This window comes from Impatiens glandulifera, chromosome 6 (genome assembly GCF_907164915.1).
Source record: "Impatiens glandulifera chromosome 6, dImpGla2.1, whole genome shotgun sequence".
NCBI lineage: Eukaryota > Viridiplantae > Streptophyta > Magnoliopsida > Ericales > Balsaminaceae > Impatiens > Impatiens glandulifera.
Genome location: NC_061867.1, coordinates 2,779,538 through 2,799,598, shown reverse-complemented (window position 1 = coordinate 2,799,598; position 20,061 = coordinate 2,779,538). Strand labels below are relative to the sequence as shown.

Sequence of the window (20,061 nt, the reverse complement as noted above, 5' to 3'; positions counted from 1 at the left end):
TCAAACAATGATTATATCTAAAACCCTAACAAAATTAAAGATCTCTCTTAGCATACATATCCTCTCCTCCGGTCATGTTTACGTTTGTTTCTAGGTGAAATTGAACCACTTAACATTTTTGTCACATAATTATTTATAATATTAATTTATTAAAATTACTAATATGTTTTTCTTTTATATAAATTTAAATTTTACAAAAATAAAATAAATTTATTTTTATTTATAAATTCAGTAATTTGATAATTTAAAAAAAAAATCAATTTAACATCAAACAAGCTCTTCAAAAAAAAGTAAAAAAAAAAAAAAAAATCTTCCCACATCTGACAAGAACAACCAAATGCTAAAATCACCACAAACAAACAAGGCCCAATTCTCTCTCTTCTCTCTCTCTACTGTAATCAGATCCAATCTTATAACAACCAATTCTCACTCTCTTCTTCTTTTCATATAAGTCCATCTTCAGTTCTTCTTTCTTCATATTCATAATCAATCAATCAAATCTAGATCAATGGGATACACAAACGGAAACTCAACCGCATCATCAGAAAATCAACTAAAGTTCCTAATCTACGGTCGTACCGGTTGGATCGGAGGTTTACTCGGCAAACTCTGCAAATCACAAGGAATCGAATTCACATACGGTTCAGGTCGTCTCGAGAACCGTCCATCACTCGAATCCGACATCGCATCTTTCAATCCGACTCACGTCTTCAATGCGGCTGGTGTTACTGGCCGTCCGAACGTAGATTGGTGTGAATCTCATAAAGTTGAGACGATTCGTACGAACGTCGTTGGAACTCTATCGCTTGCTGATGTTTGTAGAGAGAAGGGATTGATTTTGATTAATTATGCTACTGGATGTATTTTTGAGTTCGATGAGATGCATCCGCTTGGATCTGGTATTGGATTTAAAGAAGAAGATGTTCCGAATTTCATTGGATCTTTCTATTCCAAAACTAAAGCTATGGTGAGATTTCTTCTTTGTTTTCATTATTGATTTGTTTGAAACCCTAGATTTTAGATCGTTTGATTTTGAATCTGATTTCATTGATTGGTTTTGGATTTATCATGATTTTAATTAAAAACTAAATAATTTTAGGTTTAATTTTTTTGAAACATTTAAATCTTTGACCTTGGTACATTATTGAAAATTAGTTTATATAAGTAAAAAAATATATTATTTTTTATTTATTATGATTGAGTTTATTTCATTTTAAATAATGCATTTATCACTAGTTAATTAAATAATTTCAAACATTGGTAACATCTCCTCAAAATTTGTTATTTATATAAAAAAAATCAAAATATAATTTGAACATTGATTTCAACTCCTCAAAATCTTTATTTTTTAATAATTCATATTATTTAAAAATTTGGATTCCAGTTTTTTTTTAAATAATATGGGTTATTTCAAAAGTATAAGTATTTAAGGGGTATTGATTTTTTTGGATAAAAAAACTTGTTAGTGATGTTATTTCAAAAGGATTTAAGTTATGGTTATAATATGAGTTATTTAAAAAGTAATTATTGGTGATGTTTTTGAAAATATAATAAAAAGTATGTATTTTAATATTTATGTTAATGAATTAAGTTTTGTAACGAGAGAAAAGAGAGTGAAATTGTTTTGATTAGGTAAAGTGCATTTTAATATTTTGATTAATAAATAATTTAGTTTTCAAACAACTACTTCTTAAGGATTAACAAATCATTTGAATTTGTTTTTAAGGTGGAAGATTTGCTAAGGAACTACGACAATGTTTGCACACTGCGTGTTAGAATGCCCATTTCATCCGACCTAACCAACCCTCGAAACTTCATAACGAAGATCACTCGATACGAGAAAGTTGTGGACATTCCAAACTCGATGACAATCTTGGACGAGCTTCTTCCCATATCGATAGAGATGGCAAAGAGGAATCTTACCGGAATATACAATTTTACAAATCCAGGAGTCGTAAGCCACAACGAGATTCTCGAGATGTATAAGGAATATGTGGATCCTTCATTTACGTGGAAGAATTTCACACTCGAGGAACAAGCGAAGGTGATCATTGCTCCAAGGAGTAACAATGAACTAGACGCAACCAAACTGAAGTTAGAGTTTCCCGAACTCTTGGGAATTAAGGAATCTTTAGTGAAGTACGTGTTCAAGCCGAATCAGAAGGTCAACATTGCTTGAAGAAGAAAACTCGAGAAAAAAGAGCGAGTTCAAAGTTATTGCGAGGTTGCACGATTTATTAATAATGGTTGTTGTGTTATTATTTTTGTTGATGTATTTTCAATATTGAATGTGTTGTTTTAATGTTATTGTTGAAGGCTTTGTTTATTTATCAAGGATTTGTTTTCTATTTTCAATCTTGTAGCTTTTTTTTTTATAATAATAATAATAATATGGTTTGGAGAAATGAAATCTACCTATCTGTTATATGTTATGGGACTGACCCAAAATCCATTTTTCAAATTTAATTTACTTAATAATATGTTTTAAAATTTTGAATTAATAGATGAAAAAAATAATAGAAATAGTCTATTTATAAATATTAAAAGTATGTATTTCTATAATGTTTCTTGTGCTACATTTTTAGTATTTTAGAAATTAAACAACACGACAACCCATGATGTCACTAGCAAAGAACACGAGGACAATAAATAAATTCAATTGGTTTAAATATTAGTATAAATAATATATACTAAATTTTAATGTCACTTAATATTAATAACAAAATTTAATTGATTGGGTTTAATTTAATTATTTTTTAATCAACAATGTCACAATTGGCCGGCCCACTCTTTTGTAACACGTGTACATTACTCTTTCTGTATAAGCCAATATCCAAGTATATTTATTTCCTTATGAAACTTTTGGACTTTTTTTACTTGACTCCTTTATTATTATTATTATTAAATAGAAATATATCGAGGGAATCCACATTATATTGGACTAGAATACTCCTAATCTTTGGGGATTCAACCAAATTATTTTTTTCAAAGAAAATCTTCTTTCTTTTATATATTTGACTAGGAGATTCACGAAGATGCACTTAAAAAAAATTAACGAGAAAATTATAGATAAACAAAAATGGATAAAGATAAATTTTATTTTTTTTATATTGTTTAAAATTATACAAAAAAATAATGTATTAAATTAAAAAATTAAGAAATTAGGGAGTAATCTCACAATTGCATCGTAAAAATAATAATAATTCAGAATAGACTTCAACCCATCCGAGCCCATCATATAAAAAATGAAAATAAAAATAAAAAGATGCATTGCATAGAGACTATACAATATAATTTAACTCATAATCTTTCAGACTCACGGGTTTGAAATGTGGAAAGAGACTGAAAGTTCAATTCTAACCTAGTTTGAAAGTCTATTCGCGAGAGGGGGGAATTTGCGGGCTGGTCTCATGTTGTTGTGTAGTCCTCCAAAATCATTCTGAGGCAGCAATTTGTGTTGTGGTTGTTGTTAGGAAGAGACTTTCAACTAGGGATCGACTTAAGCGTTTTATGGATATTTCGGATTTTAGATGCCTACTTTGTGATAGCAATGAAGAGATGATGGATCATTTATTCGGTGGATGTCCGTTTATATTTGAGCTATGGAGGCGGTTTACAAAAGCTTTGGAGTTAGCTTTCTTACCCTCGGATTGAATTGATATCAAGGAGGTGACCATTTTGAAAGCTAAATGTAATATTTTTCATTCCAATATGTTGTAAATGCTGTTTTGCTTCTATAGTTTACCATGTTTGGATGGAAAGAAACTCAGAGGGTGAGAGGTGGTGTTGATGACGTTTGGAAGAGCATTAAGTTTGATTGCAATTTCATTTTTCGGACTTGGAGGCGAATTCCCAAAAGTGAGCAAAATTAATGTATATGTCAAAATTGGGGCATTGATTATGATGAAGTCACTTAATCTAACAACTTCAAAGCGATATTATAAAATTATTATTGTTTGTTTGAAAAGTTGTAATTCATTTGTTTGAATGGTTTGTTTGTGTTTATTCATTTGGTTTGTAATTTCGGTTTTTAAAAATTAGAGCAAATGTTTGTTTTGCTCTAATTCATGAACTCATGTAGGTTTTTTTTTTTTTTTTTTTCCTTTTTGGAGTTTTTTTAATGAAATAACACTTTGTCATTTTCCAAAAAAAATAAAATCTAGATAAATGATTAAATTACCATATGAATTTTGTTATCATATAATTGACTTTCTTCAGACTTAACTCTCGATCTTGAGCAACGATAATCTGGTTGAAAATCTATGTTAAGTCCGGGTTTACATATTGACGAGTTGAGTGATATTAACCTGAATCTTTTTATATGTTTAGTAATTTGTATCAATTTTTTTTTAACTTGAATATGATTTGTTTATTTATAATTGATCCAACTATGACTTGATTGACCCAATTGACTCAATTCTTTATTACATATTAAAATAACATCAAGATAAAAGAGCATAAGTTAAATTACAAATCTGTGAGTAAGAAAATGTAAACACAAAATTCCTTAAAAAAAAGTTGTAAACAAATTGACATATTAATTTTAGGCGTTTCAAGTTGACCTGTTTATCAATTAGGTTAAATGTATCGATATAATTTTGACCTTAACAAAAAAAAATACATTACCAAAATCTGATTTTTCCGTTTTGAATAGTATTTTCAAAGTCGTGTCAATTAATAATGTTTGATGGAAATGGCTGGACCTTCTTGGTCTAGATAATCATAATGAATTAGTCTTGAGCTGAAAGTAAAGTAAGTAAAAATTACTATTGTTTATTTTATTATAGATATCACTAAGCTATTAATCTACTTACCCTTGCTAGTGGGCCAGGGTAAGCCCAAGTTACATCTCCTCTAAATGAATTAAGTCCAATCTTTAGTAAAAGCTCCTACAGCAGCCCAGATCTAAAGCCCATATATATATATTATTTTTTTTCGCAAAATCCATTTCCTTTCCTTGAAAAAGAAAAGAAAATTAGGTCAAACCTCTTCTTGTTCTTGTTCTTGTTCTTCATCTTCATCCTTCTGGGTTTGAGCTCCACAGTCTCCATTGTTACAGCAATTGAACAAGGTCTGTAATTTCATCTTCATTTATTCTTTATCAAATTACAAATCTTCAAACTAAAAGTTGGATCTTTTATTTGAATACAGTTAAGATCGCCATGTCTGCAGGCTTGAATAGACCTTCATATATATCCCCTTCTAGGAACATAATCAAAACAGTGAGTTCATTCATTCATGATTACTGTTGTTCAATGATCTTTGATCTGTCTTTTGTATGATCATGCTTACTGTTACAGATTCATTTACATGATTGGTGGCTGATAAATGGGAATGATGAATCTAATAATAGATTATTAAGAGTTGCTGGAATTGGATCAAAAGAGTATGTATGATTGAGTTTATCACGTTTCTTGTTTGATTAGGGTTTTGGGTATTGTTCTAATTTTGATAATTTCAAAATTCCATGACAGTGGAAAATTGAGAACAGTTTTCTTTTCAGCAGCAATTTCCAAAAGACATGATATGGTTACACTCGAAACAATTGATGGATTCACGGTTACATTAACCGGTTCCATCAACAGATCTGCAACACGAAATAATGGCTTTTCTGTCGAGGTTAGTAAATAAGAACAAACATGAGGTTAGTAAATAAGAACAAACATTCATGATCTCATGAATGTACTAAGTACCCAACATTGTAAGATTATCTTCTCTTTTTTTATTACCAGGTTTGCAATTGTTTCCAGTTTGGATTTCCCTCTTACTGGAAAGATTATGCTAGTTTTGAAGAATCATCATGTTCTTATCCATTGCCGATGACAATGGATGATATACCAGTTAGTTTGATTCGAGATAATTTAGTGTTGGGTTTAGGAGGTTCTTCTGTACAAATGAAGTTTGTGAATAGTATTTTTGATGATTTGGTTCAAAATAATGGCGACGATATTACGCAAAGGGAGGATGTTAAAGTGCAGAAAACGGTTTCAAGGAAGAATGGGAGTATGAAATCTGGCCAAGGAAGAGTTGGTAGTGTGATGACGAGAAGCATGTTGAAACAGAAGAGGAATAATGCATCCGATTCTGACTCAAAATGCGATGATTTTCGAAAAGGATGGGATGAAGCTTTGTTATCAAATAATGATGGTGTTGAAGAAATTGAATTAGGCATGTCTGCAATTCGAAGATCTAGTAGGCTTAAATCTGCTTTAAGGAAGAAGTTATAATGAAAAATAAAAAAATGTTGTATCTAAATTTAGTATATGTATAGTTTTATCAGATTTTTTTATTTCCCTATCTCAATCTTATTTAACTATTTTATAATTATATAAGAATTTAGTTAAAGAGATTAGGAAGAATGCTTAGCTATAATTTATAATTATATAAGAATTTAGTTAAAGATATTATGAAGAATGCTTAACTATATTATTAAAATCTTGAGTTAACTATTAAATTGTTAAAAATCTCACATATGATTCTTAATTTACCCTATGATTCTTGAATTAACTGTTAAAATCTCAATCAAATTTAAATATGTAAAATTGTAATTTTATTAGTTTATAAATAATTTTGATTTTATAATTCTATACAATTTTTTTTTAAAAAAAAAACAATTTTATATTAATTAAATTAAAAATTAAAAATTAAAAATTAAATTTATTATTTATTTAAATTAATTAATATAATTAATTTTATAAATATAATTTTTATAATACTATTTACTTATTATTATTTTTTAATTAATTTCATATTAAAATTTATATATTTTTTTAGATTGTCTAAATACAAAATACATAATTATATATATAAATAATAATAATATATAACTATTATTTTTTCAAATTAAACTTTTATGATTTCACGTAAACTCTAGATTTTAGGCTAACGATTCTATGTAAACTCTCGATTTTACGAGTTTATAATTGACTAACAATTTTACGCAAACTCTCGATTTTACAGCATTGGTTATGAGGATATTTGATTAATAAATTGATTTATTTATTTAATATTTAAAAATGTTTAAAATAATTAAAAGATAATTTAGTATTTGGATAAATAGTTTGAAAGAATGTGACGTAGATTTGATGAATATTTTTATAATAATTTAAATTAACCATATATAACTAACTAGTAGCATCAAACAATGATCTTGTAGCAAAATAATGAAGGAATAAACATATAAACATGACTAATATAATTGATTCGAATAAACTAAGTACAAAATGTATTTAAGCGTTTAACGAATAATTTATATTAAATAATCGCTCAATATCAAAGTTCTTCACACGTTTTTACCATAGAAAATGGAGTTTCTAAGGATTTCAACACATAAACATACTTACACAAGATTCTAAAGTTATAACTCAAAAACTCTAGGCATTTTATTTAATTGTGTTCCCATATTTAGGGCTTGTCCATTACAAACAAGTATATATATATATATAAATAAAATATATGTATCCTAATAAACATATCAAATATCCTTAATTACTACTACATTTATCATTAATTTAAAGGCTAAAAAACAACTAAAGATAGTGGCAGCAGCCTCACATAAGCACAAACATAAACTTATTGATAATCCCATATACGAAATCACAGTTAGTGACCGTTAGCCACACGACAAGAATTGTCGGTTTTCTTGTTATAAAACCTCCTATACTTTGAGTCAACTTCAGTAAGGTAGTAAGTACCTGAAGCAAGAAGACTGCAATCCTTATTTGTCACAAAATCTTTGCCTCCATATCTCTGTTCCATTAGCTTCAACGTTTCCACAAATTTTGCTGGAGGAAACTGCATATTACCAAACAAATTACTTACCAAGGTTTAATCTATCGAATCTGGATTTAGTTTTCAAACGGTTTTGTATTTGGAATAATTGTTTACAAAAGTTATTAGGATACCTCGTGTCTCGACTTCAATTTCTCGCTAACATTCATCACATTTGCGATGTTTGATAAGCTGAAAGGATGATGACCTTCACTAAGACGGAAAGAAAACATGGTGGCAGTTAAACCACTGCCATATGAAAACATAACTACCCTGTTTCCTGCCTGGAAGAGAAACAATGTGAATTAAAACCTTACAAAAGATATGACTTAATTAAGATCCATAAGAGGTTTCTTTTGGGTATATTTACTTACGAGTGAACTATGCTTGTTGTGAATCAGAGACGCAAAGGCTGCGTAAATAGATGCAGTGTACATGTTCCCAACTTGCTTTGGTATCAAAGTTGTCGGTTGTATCTTCGCATCATATAATGTCTTTGCAAGCTGCTGGCTCACCTGTATATAGAAATTCGAAAGTATTTTGTTCAATTATGTTTTCATTTAAACGGAAAATTTATCACATGCTTATAATATAATTCAAGACATGCCTTCTCAAGGTCTCGGCTTTGGTAACTTTCATCACCAGTAAGAGTAGAAAATGGCGCCAGCTTTTCTTTAGCAGCCTCATCAATAGAACTGCAAGAACTGAGAAATCAGAAGACAGTCCAGAGTAGGGAAAAATTCAGGATTCTGAAGAAAGTTAAGAAATTTAACCTTGCTCCCCTCACAAAATCGTTGAATAAAAGGCGAGAAAAGCTCTTCTGGACAAGCTGCATGCATATTTCAGCAAAGAAAAAGGATAAGCATGTTGAATATGATAATATGAAGAACACACACACACACAATCACAAACACCTTGTTGTATGGAGAATGGAAGACGAAATATTCAGCATCCTTAAGTGAAAATTGTTTGCTCTCCGATTTCTCGTACCTGCATGATAAGCAAAGTCATAAGATATAGGCCAACATAGAATAAACTAAAAATGTGTAGGAAAAGAACTGACTTATCGCAGAAACGTTTATAGCATGAATCAAGAGCCATGAGATAGCAGGTCTGGGAAAGCTTTCCATCAACAACCTTCAATACATACACATTTACTTAGAAGGGAAAAATATATAATATCAATTCCATCAGTATAATTTGACCTTGTTTGATCTGGGGTTATTTGAAAAGTCAGATAATTTTAGTAAAATGACATTAGTGGTATAAATATATAATGTATAAATAATATATACTTTTGTAAAGAGGGTATTTTGGTTATGATTTGAATAATATTATTGACGAGTAGATTCGCGACTTAAAGCAATCTTTTTCCCTCATGAGGGGAGAGCTGATGTGCATACAAGTCAAATATTACATTGATTATTAAGAACTTCCCATTCTGATTGGTTGTTTTAAATATTTTGTAAAACAAGAATGGCAATAACTACTAGGTGATTAATATCACTAACTGAAATTGTATACACAGATCAGATATTAGAGGTAAGGAGATTATTACCGGATATTCACTTGCGAGGTTGGGTTTGTAAAAGTCATAGGCATGAGACATATGACTTGCTCTCAATTTACTTTCAAATGCTATAGGAGCGTCAGGCCCTATCAGCATTGCTATAGCTGCAGCTCCACCAGTCGGTCTAGCTGGTCCTTCTGCATAGACCTGATATAAAAATACATAACCATCTCATATAAATAAAGAACTAATGCAATACACAAGCCAAAGAGAATTGAGAATTCAATTGTTAAATTAAAGAAACACGAGAAGGGGACAAGTAAATAAATAAGCATACCGCACTGTCGGTGCAGACAACAAGTCCATAACGTCCATCCCATGAGGTACTCTCCACCCAATTAACACAATTAAATAAAGCAGCTGTGCCTCCATAGCAAGCATTCGTTGAATCAACACCTTCAATATCAGTATTCCCACTTTGCTGTTTTTCCATGAATTGAAAGAATTGGTTCATAAGAGAAAGCCATTGAGAAAATGAAGACCATAATTCACGCAAAGAAACCAAGAGCACTTTGTCAAAGTGGTCTCTATTTGTAATCCAAAGATTTATACCTCAAAAATTTGCATAAGGAAAGTCTTTATGGACTTGCTTTTATCAATAACTGTCTCACTTCCCACTTCAAGTCGACCAATCTGTTTAGGATCAATACCATACTTCTCCAACAGGGAGGAAACAGCAGTCAAACTGAAAATACCAATGTAGTTTAGAAGATCAAACCATTAACAATCTAAATTATTAAGAACATAACTAAGGCATAACAAACACAATTAAAAGGCACTCAAATGATGTTTAAAGAATTCATCTCTTTCAGATTATCCCTACCACCTTATCACCAAAAAACGAATAAATCAAAGTGTTCTAACGCACTTGAATAAGAAGTAATAGCCTGAAATGTTTCTAGAGAATGATAATCAGTCGATCTATGATCTACTGAAAATACCAATGTAATTTAGAAGATCAAACCATTAACAATCTAAATTATTAAGAACATATCTAAGGCATAACAAATGCAATCAAAAGACACTCAAATGGTGCTTAAAGAATTCATCTCCTTCAGATTATCCCTACCACCTTATCACCAAAAAACGAATAAATCAAAGTTTTCTAATGCTCTTGAATGAGAAGTAATAGCCTGAAATGTTTCTAGAGAATGATAATCAGTCGATCTATGATCTATCAGTAAGCATAGTTGTTCAAAAATGAAAGAACAGGAGTAAAACCTCATGGAGATCACGTCTTCAACCTCTGAACAAAAAGCCATGCAATCTTGTCCAAGTCCAATTGTATATTTCCCCTTACTTACTCCATCATGTTCCTCAAGAGCTTCCTGTGTATCAAGGTCCGTTGTAAAATAAAAAACTCTCGAAAACTCGAACACATGTTCCTTTAAAAAGTTATAATTCAATACAATAACCGCTCCTAAAATAGGAAACAAAGATGTGTAACAGATCATATATATATAAATACTTTCGAATAATTCAATACAATAGGAAGCAGAACTGTGTAGAACAGATCATCTATATCAAAGATATGCATCTTTCCAAGTGCATGCTTATAAAGATATAATTCAATACAATAACCGCTCCTAAAACAAAGATGTGTAACAGATCATATATATATATAAATACTCTCTAATAATTCAATACAATAGGAAGCAAAACTGTGTAGAACAGATCATATATATATCAAAGATATGCATCTTTCCAAGTGCATGCTTATAAAGTTATAATTCAATACAATAACCGCTCGTAAAATAGGAAACGAAGCTGTGTAACAGATCATATATATATACTCTCGAATAATTCAATACAATAGGAAGCAGAACTGTGTAGAACAGATCATATATATCAAAGATGTGGATCATTCCAAGTGCATGCTTATCATATGATTCATATACATGTGCTAGTAGAGCTTAGTATATAGAGTCTAGTAGAGTCTAGTAGGACTATTTTTTCGGTTCGATGAGAAGTGAAGTATAACTATATGAGATTGACTGACCTGCTGGACGCAATTTGGAGGAAAGTAGATTTCCATGGCGAGAATTCCTGCGTTTTTCTGTTGCGATGACATTTCCTTCTCCGGCGCTGAAACTTGGATTCTTCGAACAAGAAATGGATCAGAAAACAGAGAACGGAGAGCTTGAGAAGGATGGAATCAGAGTATTGACGATTCCTGTAAGATCGGTAAGAGAGAGATGAACGGAGTTTGCAGTTTTTCAGTTGATTTGCTTACCAGGCGCCAGCTCTTCTTCTCAATTCTCTCAAATGCAAGCTTCGTGAATTCAGAGAGCTTTGTTTATATCAAATTCACACTCTTTGTTTCATTTTTTACGAATTTGCCATTAGTTGAATAACTATGAAGAAATTGCATTTTACCATCTTTAACCCTCGTTTTGCAAATATTTTACAAATTTATTATTTGGTGAAATTGTTGTTTGGTATTTTTTCATGATTTTTTAATCTATTATTTTTGTTTTTTTAAAATTAATTTGTCACCTTTTAAATTAAGTATTGGTTTTTAGATTTACTTACTATAATTTGTTAAAATTAGTTTGAGTGTAGAAAGAATTCGGGAATTCAAGTTTATATGAGTTTAATATTTTGTTGGATGAACTTAAAAATATAATAGAAAAATTATGAATAAAATGAGTGAATAAATGTAAGTTTTATTCAATTACTTATGAATTATAAAAAATAATAATAAATTAAATTAAAATTTTTAAGAAATTAAGATGTTATGTTAAATTTTACTGTATTTTTTTTAAGTGACTACATAAATTGTGTAATCTAATGAAATATTTGAAAAAATTTGAATATAGATAAAATTTATATTTACTTAAAAAAAATATTATAATGACGTAATTTTGTGTATTGTCAATTAATTTGAACGCATTTATGTTAAATTGATTATATACACATTTAAAATGGTCGAATATATATTATATGTTTAAAAAATATATTTTGTAAGAATAATTAAAAAAATAGCTTAACACTTTTATAACACATCAAAATTCAATCAATAATATTTGATAAAGATAAACTAAGTTCCAATATTAAAAATTAATTAATTATTTCTTATTTTGCAGCAATATCAAGTTGGAATTATTACGATGAAATTTTTATTTTTTTCAATTTTATATTATTTGGAATAGGTTATAATATAACATCCTACACTTTGAAATCATAAAACTCTTATGATAAATATTTATAAGAAGTTAAATTTGATTTACTTTCTATTTTTATAAATTTTTTCTCTATAAAATATCTCGTTAATCATGAGGGTTTGTATGTTATACTTTCAACTAATCCAATAAATGTTACGACTAAGTCAACTTAAAAAATAAAAACCACACAACTAGGTTGTTGTAGTATCAACCAAAAGAACTTAATAAAAATTATTTTAGATCATCTCAAAATTATCACATTAAAAACAATTTTAATCTAGCAGTACATTAAAATTATTTTTGATTTTTTTCAGCATATTTGGTTTGGGTAATAAATGTTTTTATTTTTATTTTTTTTATTTATTTTTGGTATATGATTCCCTTAGACAAAGCGAATTTCAGGTTTTGAGGATCACTCGGATTTACTTGAGATTTTGGGTACATAATTGTCCGAATTGAATAGATAGATTCTAAATATGTGGATACTCAGACCTGATTTTTCACTACTATCTTTTACCCGTTTAACATAACTATAAACGTGTTTTTATATCCGTTTAACATATTTTGATATTTTCTTTGATTTTAATTTTATTTTGAATTGTTGTTTTTCATATAGTTAATAAATACTAGCCAATAAATTTTGATTTTACCAAGTGGAGTCAGAAATAATATAAAAATCAACGATAAATTCATAACGAATTTGATTATGTTTCTTGTGGACAGCAAAAATTGAATAATAATAATAATAATTGGTCAAAGCCACCAAACCCCTTTCAAGTTTTAGTGTGATATTATTTGTTTGAATACCATTAATATGGTGACCTAATGTGACGTGTGAAGTAATTTAATCGTGGTTTGGAGCTTATTCAGAACTTTTTTTTCACTGGATTTTATTTTAATTTAAAAAATACACAATTTGGTTGGTAAACGAGCCGAGTCAATCCAAACAAATTTTAAGCTCGAACTCGGCTCGTTTAATATATATCCGAGCTTGCTCATATGTATTTTAATTGGCTCAAGAAATGTTCGAGATCGACTCGTTTAGAAGTCGTTAAGAGATCGTTAAGACTTCACATTTTTGGGTATTAAATATTAATTTATTAATAAATATTAAACAAGACACTAAATGAATATATTCACGAGCCTATAAATTAGTCCTTGAACGAACATTTTTATGACTCTATAAAAGAACATATTCGCGAGCTTGCAAAAGTTTCTGAAAATTATAGATTATTATTTTAAATTTTAAACTTTTAACGAGGTCGTTTTTTTTTTTTTTTTTTAATCGAATCTCGACTTTCGAAAACCTATCTTCATTTACATCCCTATACACAATTATGCCCACTTAAAACCTTCTCCAATAAGAAATCCAAACATTTATTATTATTTAAAAAATAATTCACTCAAATTAAATAAAAAACATGTGTAACAAATAATTTTTGAATGAGAAACATCCATTGACTGGCTTCTATGCAAACTAGTCTTTGCTTTAAGTATTGTTTTATTTAATGAATATACTTAAACTAAGTAGTACAATCACAATAACAATATTATTATTATTTTATTCTGTTAAATTTACAATATTAAAAAGTAGGTACTCCAAATAAATATAAATTTAAACTCAAATGTTTGATTAAACTTAATTCATTTTTTTAAAATAAAAAATATATATATCCATTTGAGCATAGGGCTACACTAAAGTGATTATTTAAGAAAAATAACAAGCCAAACATAGGACTATTTGGAAAAAAATAGCTATACCAAAAAAGGAAAATAGGAAGAATAATGACATTAAACATAGCCCGATGCAATGATGATATGTTGGGTCTTCATTTAATACCCATTAATAATTAAGATCATATCAATTGTATTATTTAACCCTATACCCAAAATTAACTATAAATCAAATGCAATCACATTGCCAATGTTTTATGCAATTATATATTTATTGCTTATTAATGGTTTTTAATTTTATTACACTCCAATATCTCCAATACCTTCATCCTATCAAAGATACATGGAGCCGTTCACAGGTCAAGAGTAAATTAGAGATCAATGAAGGTAGGTTATGTTATTAACATATGTCTGATGAATCGATTGATACAAACAAGCAAGTTATAAAACCAAAATTATGTTATATATGTAGGTGTGAAGAACGTGTTGATTTAAGCAATCAATAAGTTATTAGGATTCTTGGATCTTCAAGGTATGTTCTTGTTTTCTATAGATTGATTAATCTTACTGCTCATAGCACAAATAGATTATGTTTGTTTCTTCCACAACTTATAGTTGAACAGAACAGATATCCTGTTTCTGACTACGTGCTTTCTGTAAAGAGAATTCCACACTATTCCATCGAAGAATTCGAAGGTGTAATCGAGCAATTTGCCGACTGTGTTGTGGTTGCTTTGATTTCTTGCTCGGTGTAGTTCAAGCCACATAAATACGGGATGTAATCGTAGGCTGTGAGGTCGTAAATCAGGCCTGGATCAACCGCCTTTGACGGGTTTATATGGCCAGCTCCAATAGCGAATATGTCTGCTGGCCAATAGCTTCTCGTTTGGTATCGGGGTTCCGCCGAGGTTTACCAAATCGGCTATGGTCATCATGGCAGACTTAATGGCGGCTGGAGACCAATCCGAATGAGCGCTCTTGAGCAGAGCTGAGATGGGGAGTGGTCATGGACGTCCCCTGGAAATGTTGTTGAAGTTTGATTTCAAATCCGTGCGAGAATTGTTGTCAAACAGGACATTCCACGAAGCTAAAATATTATTTTCAGCAATGAACGGAATCAGAATTCGGTGATGGATGGGTTAAAATAGAAAATGAGAAAATTTTGGATAAAACGGATAAATAAAGGTAAGTTTTACTATTATTTTAATAATTAAATAAAGAAAATAGTAAATTCTATTGATTTTTTTAAAAAAAAATTAAAGGTAATGTTACATTTTAACCGTAAAATTTTTTTATTTTATTTTTCGGGGTGGACTTCAGCCACCCGAACCCCTACATAGATCCGTCCCTGCTTCCAGCCCGATAATGTCAAGTTTAAGGATTTTGGGTTTGTCTCCTATGATTGTTCCTTTAAACACAATTGTGGCGGTTGGATTCCTTGTTGAGTTTATGTATTCCAAGATCTTTTGTCACGTGAGTGTCTGTCGATATGCTGTATGTGCTGATTTCGTTGTTCGCCAGGATTATTGCGCGCAGAAGAACGAATTCGTATGTTTGAAGTAGGCGTAAACTAGTGGAAGTTGCCATTTAAGGATTCCGAGAAGGTTCATGATTCCTTTTGGTTTGCCCAAAAATTCTTTCAAAAAATAATCCATCTTTTTCTGTTTTGGGTTCAATTTCCTAATACCATGGCCAAAATGAACTCCCAATTGATAAAGATAATTCCTATCACCAATTGAAATATCCTACTAAATTGAATTGGGTCCATGAATCTAAAAAATAGTGAGAATTCTTGATCTCTCAATATCTCTTAATTCAAAAATTCTTTAACATTGGTATTGTTTAGGGATCCCATCACGCAGAAGAACAAATTCGGATGTTTGGCACCGACATGTACAAGAGGAAATTGTGTCGTTTAAGAATTCTGGGAAGGTTATACCCTTTAGAAGAAAATGAAATAACCGTTGGGGCCATACTCGTCGTGCGAGTCCCGTGACCTTTATTGTCCACTGTCTGCCCGGGGTGTCGCTAAGAAAATTTCTTGCTCCGACGAGCTTGTTGTTGAATGCGACACCAATATATCGGAATCAGGGCGTCACCTCCTCTTTAGCATAACACGATCTTCCCTTTAACGTTGGTATTGTTTAGGGATCACGACACGCAGAAGAACAAATTCAGATGTTTGACACCGACATATACAAGTGAAAGTTGCGTCGTTTAAGGATGTTGGGAAGTTGGAGCCTCTAGAAGAAAATGAAGTAACCGTCGGCCCGTGCTTGTGCTCGCCTGTGGGTCCCGTGACCTTTATCGTCCAACGTCAGTCCTAAGGAGTCGCTAAGGAATTTCCTAGCTCGATGAGCTTGTTTTTGAATGCGACACCAATATATCAGAATCAGGGTGCCACTTCCTCTTTGGCATAACACAATCTTTCCTTTAACGCTGGTATCGTTTAGGAATCATGGGTCGACACGACACAACGCAAACACAAATCTGCACAAGAGTAGCCCAACTAGTTACATTACTAAACATGAAATGACACCTAATAATATATTTAACAAATTTAATCTTATTAAATTAACTTAATTTTTTAAATTAAAATGAAAATATATAATAAATAAATAATTTGAATATATATATATATATATATATATATAATGATACAAAATTAAAATGACATATAATAATAATAATAATAATATTAATGAAAACAAGATAAATAAATTTAAGCACGAATTAACACGATTCAATCTCATTGACACGAATTAATAAGATACAAGTTCAAGATTCAAAACACGACATGACTGTCATGAAAACAAGCGTGATCTGATTTAATTTATACAATGACTAACTCTAGTTGGCACAATACGACGTACGAATTTTTGCACGAGTTAGCACGATAGGAATAAGTTTGTGAACACAAGTTACAAAATTTTGAGGTAAAATAATAAAATAAAACGAAGGATTCCAGACAACGAAAATGGCTGACTTCAGTTTCTGTTCGGTCTCCGAAAATCAATTGAAATATTTGAGGCACAACTTCAATACCCCAATACCCAGGGTGTTATTTCAAATCTCATATCAACTTTATTTATTTGAGTAAATATTATAAAAAAGTTAACTCGGAACAATCAGGGCGATGATCCATTGAATTTTTCTCTGCCTCTTGCAATCCTTCGTATATGTTTGGTGGTTGTTCTAACACAGTTCCTAGCTTTTCTTCTCAAACCATTGAGGCAACCCCGAATTATTGCAGATATTAGTGTAAGTTTGAAAAATAAATAGATTGTTCTTCCTTATAATTTAACAAAACTTTTTTCTTTAGGGAGATTTAGGGTTTAGAGTTTAGGATTTAGTGTGACTTTTATGGTCTTGTCGATAGTGGTAGCTCCGACAATTAGAATCCAGGGAGCATCATTCGACAAACTGGACTTGGTGGAACCGGAATTTCCGGCCGCACAACTAACAAAAATCCCTCTTAATATAGCCAGTACAATGCAAACACAAATCTGAACCAGAGTAGCATAACTAGTTTCATTACTAAACATGAAATGACATATTAACAAGTTTATGCTTCACATTTTTTAAATATTTTTTAATTAGTTTATATAAATAGTATATTTAACAAATTTAACCAATTAAATTAACTAAAAATATAATTTAAAATATATAATAAATAAATAATTTTAATATATATATATATATATAATGATACAAAATTGAAATGACATATAATAATAATAATAATATTAATAATATTAATAAAAACAAGATAAATAAATTTGAGCACGAGTTAACACGATTCAATCTCGTTGACACGAATTAATAAGATACAAGTTTAAGATTCAAAACACGACATGTCACAAATGAAAACGAGCATGACCCGATTTAATCGACACAATGACTAACTCTATTAGGCAAATACGACGTACAAATTTTTGCATGAGTTAGCACGGTAGAAATAAGTCCGTTAACACAAGTTACAAAAATTTGAGGTAAAATAATAAAATAAAACGAAGAATTCCAGACAACGAAAATGGCTGATTTCAGTTTTTGTCCGGTCTCCGAAAATCAATTGAAGTATTTGAGGCACAACCTCAATACCCAAATTCCCAAGGTGTTATTTCAAATCTCAAATCAACTTTATTTATTTGAGTAAATATTATAAAAAAAGTTAACTCGGAACAATCTATCAGGGCAATGATCCATTTGCTTTGGCTCTTGCAATCCTTCAGATATGATTGGTGGTTGTTCTAATTCGGTTCCTACCTTTTCTTCTGAAACCATTGAGGTAGTCCCGAGTTATTGCAGATATTATTGCAAGTTTGAAAAATAAAAAAGATTGTTCTTCCTTATAATAATTTAACAAAACTGTTTTTTAGGGAGGTTTAGAGTTTAGGATTTAGCGTGGCTTTTATGTCATATTGATAGTGGCAGCTCCGACAGTTAGAATTTAGGGAGCATCATTCGACAAACTGGACTTGGTCGGACCGTAATTCCTCTTAATATAGCCCAGTACACTCCTATAGCCATTACATCATTGTAAAACGGCTTCGAGTCGGAGTCGGAGCCGAGAGACAAGGACATTATGTCGACACCGTCCTTGATGGCGGCGTCCATTCCCGCCAAAATATCTGCATCAGTACAATTACCAATCCCGCCGCCTATTCTGTAAATATCTAAATGAGAAAGGGAAGCCATCCCAATTGCTTCCGTGTTCAAATGAATATGAACGCCATTATTAATCTCAAATGTCTTACTTTGATTTGTTTCATTAATGTCACAAACGGTCTTTTCTATATTTATAGTGCTGAGAGAACTAGATAATGAGTCTGGAAAATCCGAAAAAGCACGATCCAACACAATATTTGTTCGGAACGACACGATCCAACACAATATTTCACCGAGTTGTGGGTTGGACACGACACGAGTACGAGACAACATAATCAAGAAACGGTTATAAATTGACACGATCGTGACACAACTACGAGTCGTCACAACACGAGCACGAGTCGACACAACACGAGCACAACTAATGAAATGGTCTAAGAATTAATAATGACATGTGTATTTGAATTAGGACAACCACCTAGCCACATATTCTGTAAATTGATAAATGATACAGGGGAACCATTGTAAATTGATAAATGATACAGGGGAACCATTCCAGCTTCCGTGCCGACTGCTTGACCAAAAATACTGGTACAGGAACGTGCTCTCGCCGTGTGTGTCCCATGGCCAACGTCGTCTATCCGTTCCCCGGGGTTTCGCTACAGAGGTTCCTCGCTCCGGTCAGTTTTTTGTTGCATGCAGTCCCGTTCACGAGTTCACATTTTCCGTTCCATTTTATCGGAGGCGCCGATAACCAGTCGTCGTTAAAGGAGGCGTGATTCGGGGTGATTCCGGAATCCAATACTCCGATGATAACTCCTCTACCAAAGTTGGATCCCGGCCATGCCCGAAAATTCTGATTGAGACCCAGGAAGGACGGAGTATGGGTTGTCTGGAAAGGAATGATCCTTTGAGGTCTAATGGAAATGACCTCGTTTCTTCTCCCCATTTCCTTCGCCTCTTGCGGCGTAAGAGAAGCCGCGAACCCATACATGACGTGGCGATAGGAATGAATCATGCGAGATTTTGTGACATCGTCCACGGAAGAAGTGGACGACGACGGAAGGAATGAGTGGTAAATAGTTTGGATTTGATCATGGGATAGAGAATCATCATCGGGTAAACTTAGTTGAACAATGTAAGTGGTGGTTTGATGATTCTGTGAGATGCCCAGATTGAAGAACATGGAAAGAATAGTGATCAGAATTATCAATGTCAAGGCCATTTTCAAATGTGTTTTGATGATTTAGTTCTTACTTCCTTAGTGTGTATTTA

At 31.1% G+C, this 20,061-nt stretch overlaps 3 protein-coding genes and 1 pseudogene across 3 annotated transcripts; 2 read left to right on the top strand and 2 right to left on the bottom strand.

The window, feature by feature from the left end:
- Positions 1 to 433: 433 nt before the first annotated feature.
- On the top strand, positions 434 to 2,328 carry LOC124942667 (bifunctional dTDP-4-dehydrorhamnose 3,5-epimerase/dTDP-4-dehydrorhamnose reductase). The gene is made up of 2 exons (XM_047483211.1): positions 434 to 967; positions 1,727 to 2,328. The coding sequence occupies exons 1-2, from the start codon at positions 509 to 511 to the stop codon at positions 2,177 to 2,179; spliced, it is 912 nt and encodes a 303-aa protein (XP_047339167.1). The 5' UTR covers positions 434 to 508; the 3' UTR covers positions 2,180 to 2,328.
- A 2,636-nt stretch (positions 2,329 to 4,964) lies between these two features.
- LOC124943973 (protein EMBRYO DEFECTIVE 1674) lies at positions 4,965 to 6,297 on the top strand. Its single transcript, XM_047484423.1, has 5 exons — positions 4,965 to 5,071; positions 5,152 to 5,222; positions 5,301 to 5,386; positions 5,475 to 5,619; positions 5,733 to 6,297. The coding sequence occupies exons 2-5, from the start codon at positions 5,163 to 5,165 to the stop codon at positions 6,225 to 6,227; spliced, it is 786 nt and encodes a 261-aa protein (XP_047340379.1). The 5' UTR covers positions 4,965 to 5,071; positions 5,152 to 5,162; the 3' UTR covers positions 6,228 to 6,297.
- A 1,207-nt stretch (positions 6,298 to 7,504) lies between these two features.
- On the bottom strand, positions 7,505 to 11,538 carry LOC124941503 (hydroxymethylglutaryl-CoA synthase). The gene is made up of 12 exons (XM_047481843.1): positions 11,340 to 11,538; positions 10,562 to 10,668; positions 9,893 to 10,025; positions 9,618 to 9,761; positions 9,329 to 9,487; positions 8,834 to 8,907; positions 8,685 to 8,760; positions 8,544 to 8,599; positions 8,378 to 8,465; positions 8,145 to 8,285; positions 7,905 to 8,054; positions 7,505 to 7,794 (listed from the first exon to the last, which is right to left on the bottom strand). The coding sequence occupies exons 1-12, from the start codon at positions 11,409 to 11,411 to the stop codon at positions 7,603 to 7,605; spliced, it is 1,392 nt and encodes a 463-aa protein (XP_047337799.1). The 5' UTR covers positions 11,412 to 11,538; the 3' UTR covers positions 7,505 to 7,602.
- A 5,975-nt stretch (positions 11,539 to 17,513) lies between these two features.
- Positions 17,514 to 20,011, bottom strand: LOC124941651 (annotated as a pseudogene).
- Positions 20,012 to 20,061: the final 50 nt, after the last annotated feature.